The sequence below is a fragment of the Macaca mulatta genome, chromosome 13 (genome assembly GCF_049350105.2).
Source record: "Macaca mulatta isolate MMU2019108-1 chromosome 13, T2T-MMU8v2.0, whole genome shotgun sequence".
Lineage (NCBI taxonomy): Eukaryota > Metazoa > Chordata > Mammalia > Primates > Cercopithecidae > Macaca > Macaca mulatta.
The window spans coordinates 99,377,112-99,392,900 of NC_133418.1; the positions used below are offsets into that span (position 1 = coordinate 99,377,112).

The following is a 15,789-nucleotide window of genomic DNA, read 5'->3' on the forward strand; positions in this document are numbered from 1 at the left end:
TCAAGTGATCCACCTGCCTTGGCCTCCCAAAGTGCTGGGATTACAAGAGTGAGCCACCACGCCCAGCCTCTTCATTGGATTTATTCCTAGGTCTTCAGTGACATGATACTATTATTTTAAAATTTCATTGTTATGTTACTGATGTATAGAAATACAGTGATCTTTAGATCTTAATCTTATTTCTAGCAATTGTTCTCGACTCATATTAATTTTTCTGTAGAATCTTTGATTGCTGTGTACATGGTTTTCTTATTTCTGAATAATGACAGTTTCAGTTACTCATTTCCAATACAGTAATTATTTCTTTATCTGAATATTTATGTCGATTTGGCCTCAAGTACAATAGAAATGAGGACAGTGAGCATTCCTTATCTCATTCCCATTATCAGAGCAAAACCTTTCATTTTACTATTAATATGTTTGTGGCAAGTCCTTTGTAGATAACATTTGTCTTAGCCAGTTTTCTGTTGCTTATAACAGAGTACCTGAAACTGGATGATTTATAAAGGAAGGAATTTATTTTGTATAGTTGTGGAGGCTGGGAGGTCTAAGATTGAGGGGCCATATATGTTGAAAACCATCTTGCGACTGGGGACTCTGCAGAGTCTGGAGGTCATGCACACCATCCCATGGTGAGGAGGCTGAGTGTGCTAGTGCAGGTTTCTCTTCCTCTTTTTATAAAGCCACCAGTCCTACTCCCATGATAACTCATTAATTAATCAGTCAATTAATCCTTGAATAGATTAATCCATTGATGAAGGCAGAGCCCTCATGATTCAATCACCTCTTAAAGCCCACCTCTCAATACTGCCACATTGGGGGTTAAAGTACATTTCAACATCATTTTTGCAGAGGACAGATATTCAAACTGTGACAACCTTAATCAGATTAAGAAAGTTTCCTGATAGTGTATTTCTTCATTTCTAAAAATAAGGTTTCCTTTAGAAGTTGTCTTTTGATTATGATTTCTAACTTAATTTCATTTTGATCAGAGAGCATGACTCATAGGATTTTAATCCTTTAAAATTTATTGAGATTTGCTTTATGGCTCAGGATATGGTCAATTTTTTTTTTTTTTGAGTCAGGGTCTTGTTCTGTGGCCCAGGCTGGAGTGCAGGGGCAAGATCTAGGCTTACTGCGCTTCGCTTCCCAGATTCAAGTGATTCTCCTGCCTCAGCCTCCCGAGTTGCTGGGATTACAGGCAAGAGCCACCACACCTGGCTAACTTTTGTATTTTTAGTAGAGACGGGGTTTCACCATGTTGGCCAGGCTCGTCTTGAACTCCTGATCTCAAGTGATCCTCCCACCTCGGCTTCCCAAAGTGCTGGGATTACAGGCGTGAGCCACTGTGCCCAGCCAAGGATGTGGTCAATTTTTATATGTATCTTTGTATACTTGAAAATAAAGCATATTCTCTCATCAGTGGAGGCTGTACTTCGTGTAGTGCTCATTATGCCTACTTTGTTAGTTGTGAAGTGTAATCATCTGTATCTGTACTTTTTGAGTGGTATTTGTACTATCACTTACTAAGAGAGGTGAGTTAATATCTCCCACTAAGCTTCTGAATTCCTTTGTGTCCCTTGGAGGTTCTGTTTATTTTTGTTTTATATATTTTGAGACTATTCTATTAGATGTATATACATGTAAAGTTCCTATATCTTTCTTTCTTTTCTTTTTTTTTTTTTTTGACCACAGGATCTCACTTTGTCACTCAGGCTGAAGTACAGTGATGCAGTCATAGCTAACTGCAGCCTTGAACTCCTGGGCTTAGGCAATCCTTCCGCTGTAGCCTCCCCAGTAGCTAAGACTACAGGCGTGTGCCACCATGCCTAGCTAATTAAAAAAATTTTTTTTGTGGAGATGGGATTCCACTATGTTCTCCAGGCTGGTCATGAACTCCTGGCTTCAAGCTAAGCCAGGAGTGGGATTACAGACATGAGCCACTGCATCAAGCTGCTGGTATCTTTCTTATGAATTAAAACTTTTATCATTATTCAGTGACTCTCTTTATCTTTAACAATATGTTTTGTCCCACCATTAAAAAAAATATAAAATTCATATACTATAAAATTCACCCTTTTAGAGTGTATAGTCTTTTCACTGATTTTTAGTATATCCACAAAGTTGTACAACCATCATCACTATCTAATTCTAGAACATTTTCATCACCCCAGAAACAAACCACATACCCATTAATAGTCACTCCACTTTCCCTTCATCTCCCAGCTCTGGCAACTACTAATATACTTTTTTTTAATGGATTTGCCTATGTGGACATTTCATATAAATAGAATCTTAGAATATGTGGTCTTAACTGTCTGTTATCTTTTACTTAGAATAATGTTTTCAGGGTTTATCCATATTGCAGAATGCATCAGTACTTCATCCCCCCCTTTTTTTTTTTGAGATGGAGTTTCACTTTTGTTGCTCAGGCTGGAGAGCAATGGCATGATCTCGGCTCACTGCAAGCTCCGCCTCCCAGGTTTAAGTGATTTTCCTGCTTCAGCCTCCTGAGTAGCTGGGATTATAGGCATGCGCCACCACACCTGGCTAATTTTGTATTTTTAGTAGAGACGGAGTTTCTCCATGTTGGCCAGGCTGGTTTTGAACTCCCAACCTCAAGTGATCCGCCTGTCTTGGCCTCCCAAAGTACTGGCATTACAGGCGTGAGCCACCATGCCTGGCCACTTCATCCCTTTTTATGATCAAATAATATGCCATTGTATGCATATGCCACATTTTATTTATCCATGTATCTGTTGATGGACATTTGGTTTGTTTTCACTTTTGGCTATTATGAGTAATGTGCCTATGAACATTTGTACAAGTTTTTGTGTAGACATATGTTTTCAATTCTGTAGGGGTAGAATTGCTGGGTCATATGGGAACTGTGTGTAACTTCTTAAGGAACTCCTGAATTGTTTTCCTAAGCAGCTGCATGATTTTACATTTGCACCAGCAGTTTATACGAGTTTCAACCTCTTTACATCCTCACTGACACTTGTTTTCCATTTAAGTAAAAAGTCTAGCTATTCTAGCGGGTATGAAGTGTTATGTTATTGTAGTTTTCTTTTGCATTTCCCTAATGACTAATGATGTTGAGCATCTTTTCATGTGCTTGTTGGCTATTTGTGTATCTTCTTTGGATAAATGTCTATTTAAATTATTTGCCCATTTTTAAATTGGGTTGTTTTTTTTTAATTGTTGAATTGTAAGAGTTTTTATATGTCTGGATCCTAGACCCTTAATGGATGCTTGGTTTACAAATTTTTTTTCCATTCTTTGGGGTTGCCTTTTCACTTTCTTGATAGTATCCTTTGAAACACAGACTTTTAAAATTTAAATAAAATGCAATGTATCTCTTTTTTGCTGCCTGTACTTTAAGTGTCTTGTTCCTGATCTTAAGGGCAGAGCTTTCAGTCTTCCCTGATTAAGTATGATGTTGGCATTGGGGTTTCTTGTAGATACCCTTTATCAGGTTGAGGAAGTTTTCTTCTAGTTTTAGGTGTGTTTTTATTATGAAAGGGTATTTGATTTTTCCAAATGCTACTTCTATGTCTGTTGAGTTGATCATTTGGTTTTCCAAGCTCCCCCGCTTTTTTTCCTGTTACAAACAAAGTTACATCACCTTTGTTTTGGTTAGAAATTGTCATCCACTTATATTTAACCTTTTTTATGTCCTTATGTTTTATACGTATCCCTTGCAAACAGCATATAATTTGATTATTTAAAAAAGTGTGAATTTGTCAGTCTTTGTCTTGTAAGTGGTATGTTAGTATGTTTATAGTTACTGCAGTTGACTGATACATTTGGTTCCACACCAGCCATCTTTTCTTGTGCTCTTTGTGCTACTTGTTCTGTGTTTCTTGCCTTCTTTTGGATTGAATAGTTGTATTTTCCTAATTTCAGTTCTTCCCCTAGTTTTTCAGCGTTGGAACATACACTTTCAGGTTTTCTTTACTTGAAAATGTCTTTATTGAACCTTTTTTCTTGAAAGTTTTTTTATACTAGGTATAGAATTTTGTTGGAGGTTTTGATTTCTTTTCAGCACATTAAAATTATTTTGCAGTCTTCTGCTTCTCTTGTTGCTTGAAGTCAGTCAGGCATCATTCTTAATCATTTTTCTTTCAAGGAAATGTCTCTTTTCTCTGTAGTTTAGTATTGTTTACTTTTTTGGTGCACTTAAGAAGTTTTTATGTTCCATCTAGGAATTTTTGTCGTTTTCAGGAGGAGTGTAGACCCAGCTACCATGCCTACTTTATTACTGGAAATTGAATTTAAAAGAAAGTCAGCCTCTTAAATAATGGAGGAAATATGCAGTAGATAAATTTATTTTTGGCTGAGCTATGAGTTGTTCAGAGCTCTGAGTAGCCTCTAAAGCATATTAATATTTTACTTAATGCAGTTGTATTTGTCTCTCTCTTTAGGTCATAAAGTTTCAGTTGTAAAGTGTTGCTTTAGTTGCTAGGCTAAAGTAATACAATAAAGTTGACTCAAGGTGATACAGCAAATTTTCAAAAAGGCTAGAAGTTTTTATGAGTAGTTCTTGATCTTCTTCTCAAATTATCCTTTGTTAGCAATTGCTTGGGTCACTATTTGCAGATACGTGAAATACTAGCTATTTAAATGTGAGGCTGGAAATAGTTCTTCCCATACCACTGTGGTGGCTCCTTGATGTTGTCTGGGACTGATGTTCTTTATTTGACCACAGAATGTTTCTTCATTGTTGGCTAAAGAGTTTCTTCTCTTTAAATTTAAGAACTAGTTGATAAATTTAAGATTCCTATTGTGAAGGGTAGTACCACACTTTAACATTGTTGACAGTTTATTTTCTTTGTCTTTTAGTTCATCTTGTTGATATCTGGAACATGATTGAAGCCTTCCGAGACAATGGCCTTAATACACTGGACCATACCACCGAGATCAGTGTGTCCCGCCTTGAAACTGTCATCTCCTCCATCTACTATCAGTTGAACAAGCGCCTTCCTTCTACTCACCAAATTAGTGTGGAACAATCTATCAGCCTCCTCCTCAACTTTATGATTGCTGCATATGACAGGCTAGTACCTTACCTTACATGCTTACTTCATTTTAAGAACACCTGTCTCTGAGTCATTCTTCTTGCATACTGCCTTGCTAAGGGCTGGCAACTTAGAATCACGGTTAAAAGGGAATTTATCAGCTGGATGCGGTGGCTCATGCGTGTAATCCCAGCACTTTGGGAGGCCAAGGCGGGCGGATCACAAGATTAGGAGATGGAGACCATCCTGGCCAACACGGTGAAACCCCGTCTCTACTAAAAATACAAAAAATTAGCCAGGCATGGTGGCACACGCCTATAGTCCCAGCCACTCGGGAGGCTGAGACAGGAGAATCACTTGAACCTGGGAGGCAGAGGTTGCAGTAAGCCGAGATTGCGCCACTGCACTCCAGCCTGGGCGACAGAGTAAGACTCCGTCTTAAAAACAACAACAACAACAAACAAAAAACAGGAAAATTTTTCAGTGTAAGCCCCTCTAGAAACTGGTTCACAGTGACTTACTGTCCTAGAGTATGTCGTATATTAAACTCTGGAATATTGTGGAGAATCACAATGTTTGAGATGTATTGTTTGGGAAAATTAAAGATACCTTAATACAGCTGTTCTCTAGCTCGTGAAAAATGCTAAGTTTTAAATTTGATTATGGGGCTATTTGACTTCTAAGGCTCCTCTTTCTTTTTTCTTCTATGCCTAGTTTGTTCAGAAGGCTAACCTGTACTCTGTAACATCAAATATTGGACTATAGTAACTGATTTTCTCTCTCTCTTTTTTTTTTGGGACAGAGTTTCTTTCTTGTTGCCCAGGCTGAAGTGCAATGGCGTGTGAGCTCCACTCACTACTGCCTCCTGCCTTCTGGGTTCAAGCAATTCTCCTGCCTCAGCCTTCCAAGTAACTGGTATTACAGACATGCGCCACCACGCCCAGCTAATTTTGTATTTTTAGTAGAGACGGGGTTTCTCCATGTTGGTCAGGCTGATCTTGAACTCCCGACCTCTGGTGATCTGCCCACCTCGGCCTCCCAAAGTGCTGGGATTACAGGCGTGAGCCACTGCACCCAACCAAACTGATTTTCTCTTTATGTCTAGGAACCTATTTGAAATTTTTTCATTGCAGAACATAGTTTAGTAGATCTTAAAACAAAAAAAGAAAACTATTTAAATGTACTCCAATTGAAACGGACACTATTTGCTGCACTTATATTCATGGATAATTAAGTTGGTATTGTAAACAATGAAACAAAATTGTAAAGCACAGATTTTTGATTGTGGAAGTACAGAAGTTAAATGGTGATGTTCTGCGAACCAAGAGTTCTAGTTTCTGCTATACTCTTGGCCATCTGATTTGAATGGATTGTCTCTGCTTCATTTTTTGCTGTCTGTAGACCTTCTTTGAGTTCATACATTTGTAAAATGCTATTAATTATATCTTATAATAGGGAGGAGTCTGTTAATTAGTGGTAAAACTATGGAAATGTCAAAGCCAAATCAGAATGTAAGCAGTCACTAAATTCACACCATTTTTATAAGCTGTTATCAAATTAGACATTGTATCCTTTTAATAGAAAATTATTAAAGAAATTTACTTATTTTTTTGAGATGGGGTCTTGCTATGTTTCCCAGTCTGGTCTCAAGCTAGTGGGCTCAAATAGTCTTCCCTCCCCAGCCTCTCTAGTAGCTGGCATTACAGGTGTGCACCACTGTGCCCTGCAGAAATCTGAATTTTAAAAATAAGAGTGTATAAGTGATGTTAGTCCCAGAATTCTAATGCCATTTTTTAGTAATTTAAGTTAGTGACTCTATAAGTTAATTTTTTCCTGCCCAAGAACTGGCTTTTTGTTTCAAAACCCTTAGGAAACATTGTTATTCTGTGATAGGTAAGCAGCACCTTTTCATGACACTGACTCACTCAATAAATCAATTCACGGATCACACAACACAAATTAACTCAATAAACAATATTTTTTAAAGTCAGAAATAAAAACCATCTTACTCTCTAAAAATGGTCAAGCAGAGATTAAAATCTTGGATTCCGTAATTATGTCAAGTAAGTTAAATACTATGGCTCTTTAGCCTACTGGGTTGCTCTAACAAAACGCCATAAACTGGGCACTCTATCAACAACACGATTTATTTCTTACAGTTCTGGAGGCTGGGAAGTTCAAGATCAAGGTAGATTCTGTGTGTGGGGAGGGCTTGCTTTCTGGATCCTAGATGGCACCTTTTTGCGGTATCCTCACATGACAAAGGGGGCAAAGAGTTCTCTGGAACCTCTTTTATAAGGGCACTAATCCCGTTCATGAGGACGCCCTCATGACCTAATCATCTTCAGAAGGTCCCACCTTCTAATACCGTACCTTGGGGGTGAGGATTTTAATGTGTGAATTTTGGGGGAATACAGACATTCAGGTTATAGCATATGGCTAAAGAGGGGAGAGGAAGGAAGAGGACAGAGATGGCAAAAAGGAGAATGGGAAGACCAAACTTAGAAGCAGAAGGTACAAGGATATCCTGGGCCATATTCAGAGAAGGATAGACACATACAGAGAGACAATGAGAATAAGTGGACAGTGAATCAGATGAAGGCAGATGTGTAGAAACACATACCGAAAATAGCTAGCAAAAAAAAAAAAAAAAAAAAAGTTAAGAAGAGTAAGGGGTATAGTATGTTATTAGTGAGTTGGGTAATTTTTACTTTGATACGTTTAAAACATTAACCATGGTATCAGAATAAATGATCACATCTTTACTACCTTTGAAACCTTTATATGATAGAGCTTATTTGGCTATCTAGAAGTTTAAAATTGACCTTCTTGTCTTGGAAGAAAAGAAAGAATCTGGTTATTAGAATGTTAATTTTGAAAACCAGGGCATTTTGTCATTAAATACTTCAAATGTTAGTCTTTTTATTGATTGGCCGCTTTATTACTTAGGCTGGAGAGTTCCTTTTATACATAGACAACCTATTTATTTATTTTAATTGAGCCTTCCAGCCTTTGTATTTCATAATTCCATAAGGTTAAAATTTGAAAGCAACAATTATTTAATCTTCTCTCACCTCCAAATTTATAGTCCCTGTGTTTGGCCAGATGATTTCTGTTTATTATAATAATAGAGTATAAGACCCTGAAACAACAGTCAGGAACAAATAGGGTCTAAGACTTTTCCTTAAGTATTTTCTTAAGACCTAATTTTGTTTAATACTGAGAGTTCTGAATATGTTATATTTTGATAATTAAAAACACTGAAAAGCACAGAAACCAGTATTTACAAAACACCTGGGCCTGGATGTAGAATCTTAGTGAAAGCCAGAAGGAGTTGTGAAAACACTGATAGCTGCATTTTCTCCCTCTCAGTTTCTCCAGTACAATACTAATGGTAGTCATACAGTCTGGTGCAAAGGTGCAACAAAGGTGCTTTGACCAATATAATAAGGATATCCCAATTCCCAGCATGAGAGAGAGGAGGTCTTCCTTACTCTTCTATAGCTAAGCCAATTTCACCCTTTAAGGTTTGTTACTTACAAATCCCCTATTTCCAACCTTTGTATTAGTCCATTGTCTTTAGCTGTAAGTAGTAGAAAGCCTACCCACATGGCCTTTTTATAAGAACATGGGTATAGGCTGACAAACTGAGGGGTCTAGACGCAGGCCAGCCCCTCATCATGGTTGCATCAGAGCTCTAGCTTCATTTCTTTGCGTGGCTTTGCCCTCTTCTTGTATCAGCTCCATCCTTAGGCTGACTTCACAAAATCTCTGTAAGCAGCTTCTACTAAATGTCTCCTCTTTGAAGTTGAGGTTAAGGAAGAGTTGGCTTCTATGAACACCAAGCAGAAGTACCCTTCTTTTAGACACCCATGACGCAGCCTCAGGAGGCTCCTGACACCATGTGCCCAAGGTGGTCAGAGTACAGCTTGCTTTTATGCATGTTAGGAAGACATGATGCATCAATCAGATACACTTAAGATTTACATTGGTTTGATGTGGAAGGGTGGGACAACTTGAAGAAGGACAGGGAGCTTCCAGGTCATAGGTAGATTTAAACATATTCTGATTGGCAATTGGTTGAAAGAGTTATGATAAAGAGTTGTGGAGAGCTAGGTTTTATCACACAGATAAAGCCTCCAAGTAGCAGACTGTAGAGAGAATAGACTGTAGATGTTTCTTCTCAGACTTAAGGTCTGTGTTGATGTTAATGCTGGAGGGTATCATGAGGCATGTGCATCCCCAGCTTCCCATGCTGGCCTTAACCAGCCTTTGCGGTTAAATTTCAGAGTGCCCTGGCCCAGGAGGGAGTCCACTCAGATGGTTGCAGGGAGCCTTTGAATTTCATTTTTGGTTTACACTTACAATCTAATATCTAGATTTCCTGTGGTTCTTTTTGTACTATTTGTTGTTTCTCGTTTTCATTCATGATGTTTTATTTCCTATTTGCTTTGTTATTTTTTATTACAGGCTGAACATTATATAGCAAAATTATTTTTATTATATACCAAATATTATATTGCAGAATTATTTGCAGGGATACTTTGAGGCCTAGGATGATGTTTTCTTCCAGAAAGGATGTATGTTTGCCTCTGCCAGGTGCCCCGAGACCTTAACAATCCAGGATCACCTCAATTCAGTTTCTGATTCAGTACCTGTGAGGACCTGTTTACTTCTGGACACTATTACCTTTAGGTGAAGCTTTTGGGCTCTCAGCCCAAAGTAATAGGAGAGTAGGGTAAGCAGGACCACGTGTCCCGCCAAGGGACCCCTTCTGCCTTGGCAAATCCAAGCCTCCATGTCTTTCTCCTTGCCCACAGTACCATCAAAAAATTACTCTATACTTCAGCAATTTTGCTTCCCCTCTGGAATCAAATCACCTACATGGAAAAAGCGATTTCATCCATTGCACTCACTTTCCTGGGCATCCAGCCTCTCCTGCATTTGGTACCTTCAATTGTTAGTTCTCAACAATTTATAATCAAGGAGATTTTTGAAAACTTTCCCCATCTTTCCTTTTTTGCTCAGAGGAAGAGTTGATCAGAATCACCTAGTGTGCTATTACCAGAAGCTCATTATTTCTTCAAATTTCCTCTGTTTTTGTTTTCTCTTTTTCTGACTGTTGGCATTTCTACCTCTTTCCTCTTTATCTATTAGTGTTCCTCACATATGGCTTAATTTCTTTAGCTTTGTTTCCTTTTAGAAGAGTTTATTGATCTGCCTTTCTGCTCATTAATTTGTTCTTCCTCTGGAGCATCCTACTGTTTATTCCATCTGTTATTTCTTTAGTTATTGTATTTTCCATACATAATATATCTGATTTATTCTTTTTTGGGATTTGTGGTTCTTGTTTCGTATTGTCTTTTTAAACATGTTTATTCTTGGTTTTAAATTCCATTTGTTCTAGTACTTATGCTTCCAAACCTCGTATATGTTGTTCTGTTTTGTTTTGTTTTTCTAAGTAGTTGTATCCCTGTGTCTAAGGACTAGCCAAGGAGTGGACATTTGCTGAGCAAGTCGGCAGAACTTGGACATGTGGGCTAGAGTGTCCACATGGGTGCATAAGTCCTTTCAAGTATGGGGTATACTGGAGGTGGGAAGAAAAGGGGATCAGGTTCTTCCCATGTGGGAGTATGGGGTGCCTTACAGTTCTAAATTTGAATATGACATTCCTGGTCATTATAAAGACATGTTAGTCAAGGTACAAAGATAGAAATATATATTTATTTATTTATTTTTCTGTCATCCAGGCTGTAGTGCAGTGGCGCAATCTTGGCTCGCTGCAACCTCCGCCTCCTGGGTCCAAGCGATTCTCATGCCTCAGCCTCCCGAGTAGTTCAGACTACAGGCGTACGCCATCATGCCTGGCTGATTTTTGTATGTTCAGTAGAGATGGGGTTTTTCCATGTTGGCTAGGCTGGTCTCAAACTCCTGGCCTCAAGTGATCTACCCAACTTGGCCTCCCAAAGTGCTGGATTGTATAGCGCCATGAGCCACCGCACCCAGCCACATTTCTCTTATACTTTATTTCTGACTGTTGAATCTTATTTTTCCCTCTAATGTATTTCATCCATTTCTGTTTTACAAATGAGTCTGTGGCCTTTACCAAAAGTGTTGGTTCAGAGATAGAATGAAATTTCACCTTAAAAATGGAACAAACTGGTAAAAAAAAAAAAAAAAAAAAAAAAAAAGATGTATCTAATGAAACTAGGTTTAGATAAAATCTGTGAAATACATCTAAATCTAAAAAATACGAAATATAGTATTGAACACATCATTTAAAGGCCTAGGGTTATTGTTTACCATCTGCAATAACACTCAGTAGAAAACATACTTGCTAATTTGAACAATCGAAAGATTCCTTTGGTATAAAGATACTTATATAATTTATGATAGATTTATATGAAAAAATTCCTGTGTAGTTTACAAATGTGGCTAACAACCATTTAAAAATGTTGGTTTAGGCCAGGCACAGTGACTCACGCCTGTAATCCCGGCACTTTGGGAGACTGAGGCGGGTAGATCACCTGAGGTCGGGAGTTCGAGACCAGCCTGAACAACATGGAGAAACCCCATCTCTATTAAAAAAAAACAAGAAAAAAATACGAAAAATTAGCCAGGCGTGGTGGTGCATGCCTGTAACCCCAGGGAGGCTGAGGCGGGAGAATCACTTGAACCTAGGAGGTGGAAGTTGCGGTGAGCTGAGATCACACTATTGCACTCCAGCCTAGGCAATAAGAACAAAAGAACAAAACTCCGTCTCAAAAAAAAAAAAAGTTAATTCAGCAGTTTAATTTGAATCCATTTAAAAAGTTATATTGTTCCCCCTTAATACTGAATGTTTAAAACAAAACAATACAAAACAAAGCAGAAACAAACCAGTCCATTTTAAATAAAAGCAAATGTCTTCCATAAATTCTTAATCTGCCCAGCCTAGCATATTATGGAATAGATATTGCTGAAAAAAGATAATATTAGGTTACAGTCTTCTTCATTAGTGATTTTTAAACAGAACTGTAATTTCCTGGGAGGCACAGACATTTCATGTGTTGGTGTACAGTATTTATTTACATCCCTGCTTGTTTTTAGAAGAATTCAGAGAAAAAAGCTAGCCAAGTAAGATCAGAGTCCTAGTGCTGAGTGGGAAAATTTTCCACCGTTGTAGCACATTTAACTTTTCTTTTTTTTAAGAGACAAGGTCTTACTCTGTCACCCAGGCTGGAGTACAGTGGCATGATCATAGCTCACTGCAACTTTGAACTCCTGGGCTCAAGCATTCTCCTGCTTCAGCCTCCAGAGTGGCTAGGACTACTGGGTGCATGCCATCATGCTTGGCTATTTTCTTTTTCTTTTTAAAATTTCAGAGCTATTTCTCAATGTGAACAGGCTAATTATTGTATTTTTTATTTTTTGTAGAGATGGGGTCTTGCTTTGTTGCCCAGGGTGGTCTTGAACTCTTTGCTTAAAGGAATTCTCCTGCCTCGGCCTTCCAGAGTCTTGGGATTACAAGCATGAGCTACCACACCGGCCATCCATCACTTCCTTACTCTTTGTCTTGTAGCTTTTCTTCCAAGAGAAGTCATGAGTTTGTGCTAATTTGCAAACAAGAATCTTCTGAATTCAGAATATGCAGACTTGCAAAGGGTTTTACCGTTAGCTAATATTTCAGAAATTTTTTTTTGTTTATTCTTCTGTGCTTCTTTTCTTTTTATTTATTTTTGTTTTAAAAGAAAGGGCAGGAGGAATACTTTTTCTGAGTGTGTTTCTTTTTCCTTGCCTTTGTTTTTTTCTGAAACAGAGGAGAGAAGTAGTAACAAGTCCAGAGAGACTTCTGTCCGTTCAGTACCTCACTTCGAAATTAATCTGATCAAGACACTGTTTCATCATGTAACTTCCCACTTCAGAAACCTTCAAAGAATCCCTGTGGTTTTGAATTAAGCTCACACTCCGCCCTTTGGTTTAATGATAACACTGCTTACCTCCCTGACCACACCAACCTCTAATTACGCTCCTGGAGACACTCTTCTTTTCCAATATGACATGCTCGTTTTCCTCAAATGCCATGTGTTTTGTTCCCTTTCAGCTCCCTCATCTGTCTGGGATTACCCAGTCTCCTTTTGTTCTGTCCAAATCCTGTCTGTTTCTGAGGATTCAACCCAGGTTTTTATTTTATTTTATTTATTTATTTTTGAGACGTAGTCTCACTCTGTTGCCCAGGCTGGGGTGCATTGGCGCAATCTCAGCTCACTGCAACCTCCGCCTCCCAGGTTCAAGCAATTCTTCTGCCTCAGCCTGCTGAGTAGCTAGGATTACAGGCACGCACCGCCACACCCGGCTAATTTTTGTATTTTTAGTAGAGATGGGGTTTCACCATGTTGGTCAGGCTGGTCTCAAACTCCTGACCTCCTGATCTGCCCACCTCTTCCTCCCAAGGTGCTAGGATTACAGGCGTGAGCTACTGCGCCCGGCCTCCACCCAAGTTTTTACCTACTGTGTAGCCTGCCTTATTATCACCAATCCCATTTTAATCCTTTTAATGACTTATAGTTCTTGTTTATATTATTATTTTGGCCTTTAATTACATAATGTTGTAAACTTCTTGTAAGTGTTCAAAATGGAATGGACGTCCTTGAGAGCAGAGATTCTGCTTATATTTCTTTCATTCCTCAATTAGTATAACGCTAGATTATTTATAAATGTTTATAAGATTGAAATGAAAAGCAGCAGGCATTCTGATTGTGATAAAATGGAATAATATTCTAAGCTGATTTTACTTGATTAAAGCTGTTTGACATTTGCCAAATGGATTCTTGATTTGCAGTTGATTATTGCAACATCCTTACACTGTGAAGTTTTGTAAATTAAGATTAATTGGCAGAATCCGAGTTTTTGAAAATCAAAGAGAGATGCTCTTGTTACTTTTAGCTACATACGATAATCGGACTGGTAATAGTGTTTCTGAAGTTGAAGTCTGTTTCTGTGTGAGAAATTTATGGTTGGCAGCATCCACAATCATTTGCTAAAGAGATAGAAACAGCTTGTGTTCTTAAGTACAAAATACTACCCGTAGTCTTGTTTTCACAAGTATTAATTTGAATAGCAAACCCCTACTAGATAGTGTAAAGCTAGAATCATCATCCAGATCAGGTTAGTTTTAAATATTGAAAGGCAGAATTTGAGACCTTACTGACCTGGAACGAATGATTTCCCATCCGCAGGGAACAGGTGGGGACTTCAGAGGCTTCAGAAGGTACCTGCATGTTAGAACATAACAGCGTTTATTCAGGATGACTCATTGTCTGCTTAGCTTGGCACAGAGCTAATAATGGTGTTTTCTCAGTGTTGGATAATAACTCTTTTTAGAAGTCATGTGCATAGTTTATTGTCAGACTGTAAAATGATAGGGCTGTGGAAATGAATCATGCAGAGAAGGCTGAGAAAGAGAATCATCATGTCCCTTACTGAAGGAGGACATTCTCTGGAGGGCTTCTATTTGAGTGGGGTTAAAATAACAAGTTTCTTCTGTCTTAACCATCTCAACAAATATTACCTGTTTATCTTTTCATCTTAGTGTCTTGACAGAGGGGTTAGTATTCACTGTTAATTGCATTATATTTCAAATGTTGACCTACCAATCAACTCTGTAGCTCTCGTAGGCCAGATTTGAAGTGAGTAACATTATTTGTGATGAAACCAGGTTAAATATCTTTTCCAAATCTTGTTTGAAGAGAATTGATTCTGGTATAAACTTGGACTTTTACATTGGAAGTAGTGAAAACATGGACATTGGTGAGGACATGTGCTGTGGCCAGGGGCAGCTAATTATTCAGTTTTAAGTATAACTTGACCAGTGTATACAGAATAATTTCAGATGTCTTGTGTGAAGGACCAAGAATGAGTTCTTCCAAGAAGAAGGAATCAGTTAGATAAAGAACAAAGTCGGGCAGTATCAGGGTGCTGAGTAGCTGCAGTTTTCTCTCTGCTTGCCTCTAGTTGTAGAGGAAGAATGCTGGGGCTCTAAAGAAATATTAGAAAAGCAAAGGTAATGCTTCCTCTTGGCCTTGTTTGGAGGCAGTTGTAGGAAGTTAGGCTTAAAGTAGACTGAGGGGTTTCAGTGCCAAGCAAAGCATTCTGCACAGAGGAGTCACTGCTGACGTTTGGCCTGCAAAACAATCAGTTGAGAGAAAGGAGCTAAGTTTTTTTTTCTTTTTGAAGGGAAAAATATAAGTAACATGATTTGTGGAAGTAAGGATGTAGAGACTACCCCTTCATTAATTTTATTGGATAACTATTTCTTTATGCCAAGTTATACTGGAATTTTAAAGTATACATTTCCAAGTGATACTGGAATTTTAAAATTTTATACTGGAATCTTTAATAAGTTTCTTTTAAAATTTTTTATTGAGACAGGGTCTTGTTCTGTCGCCCATGCCGAAGAGCAGTGGTGTGATCTTGGCTCACTGTAACCTCCACCTCCTGGGTTCAAGTAATTCTACTGCCTTAGCCTCCCGTGTAGCTGGAACTACAGGCACCCATCACCACACCTGGCTAATTTTTGTATTTTTATTAATACAGTTTGAGGCTGGTCTCAAACTCCTGGTCTCAAGTGATCCGCCTGCATTAGCCTCCCAAAGTGCCGGGGTTGCAGGCGTGAGCCACCACGCCTGGCTTCTTTAATAAGTTTCTGTAACTGTATTTAAATATACAATTATAACTTTTGTGTATATTTTTGTTTATATTAATATTTCCTTTTGAATAGTGTGTAAAC

General features: G+C 38.3%; 1 protein-coding gene across 50 annotated transcripts in view; it reads left to right on the forward strand.

Moving 5' to 3' along the window:
- The window catches only part of DTNB (dystrobrevin beta), a 302,368-nt gene that overhangs the window by 47,919 nt on the left and 238,660 nt on the right, over nt 1–15,789 (forward strand). For all 50 annotated transcript variants that reach the window (XR_013402986.1, XR_013402987.1, XR_013402982.1 and 47 more), the window contains one exon: nt 4,846–5,059. Coding sequence is in view for 39 of the 50 variants with exons in the window: in XM_077960044.1 (XP_077816170.1) it covers nt 4,846–5,059 (214 nt within the window). In the remaining 11 variants the exon portion in view is untranslated. The remainder of the gene's footprint in view (nt 1–4,845; nt 5,060–15,789) is intronic.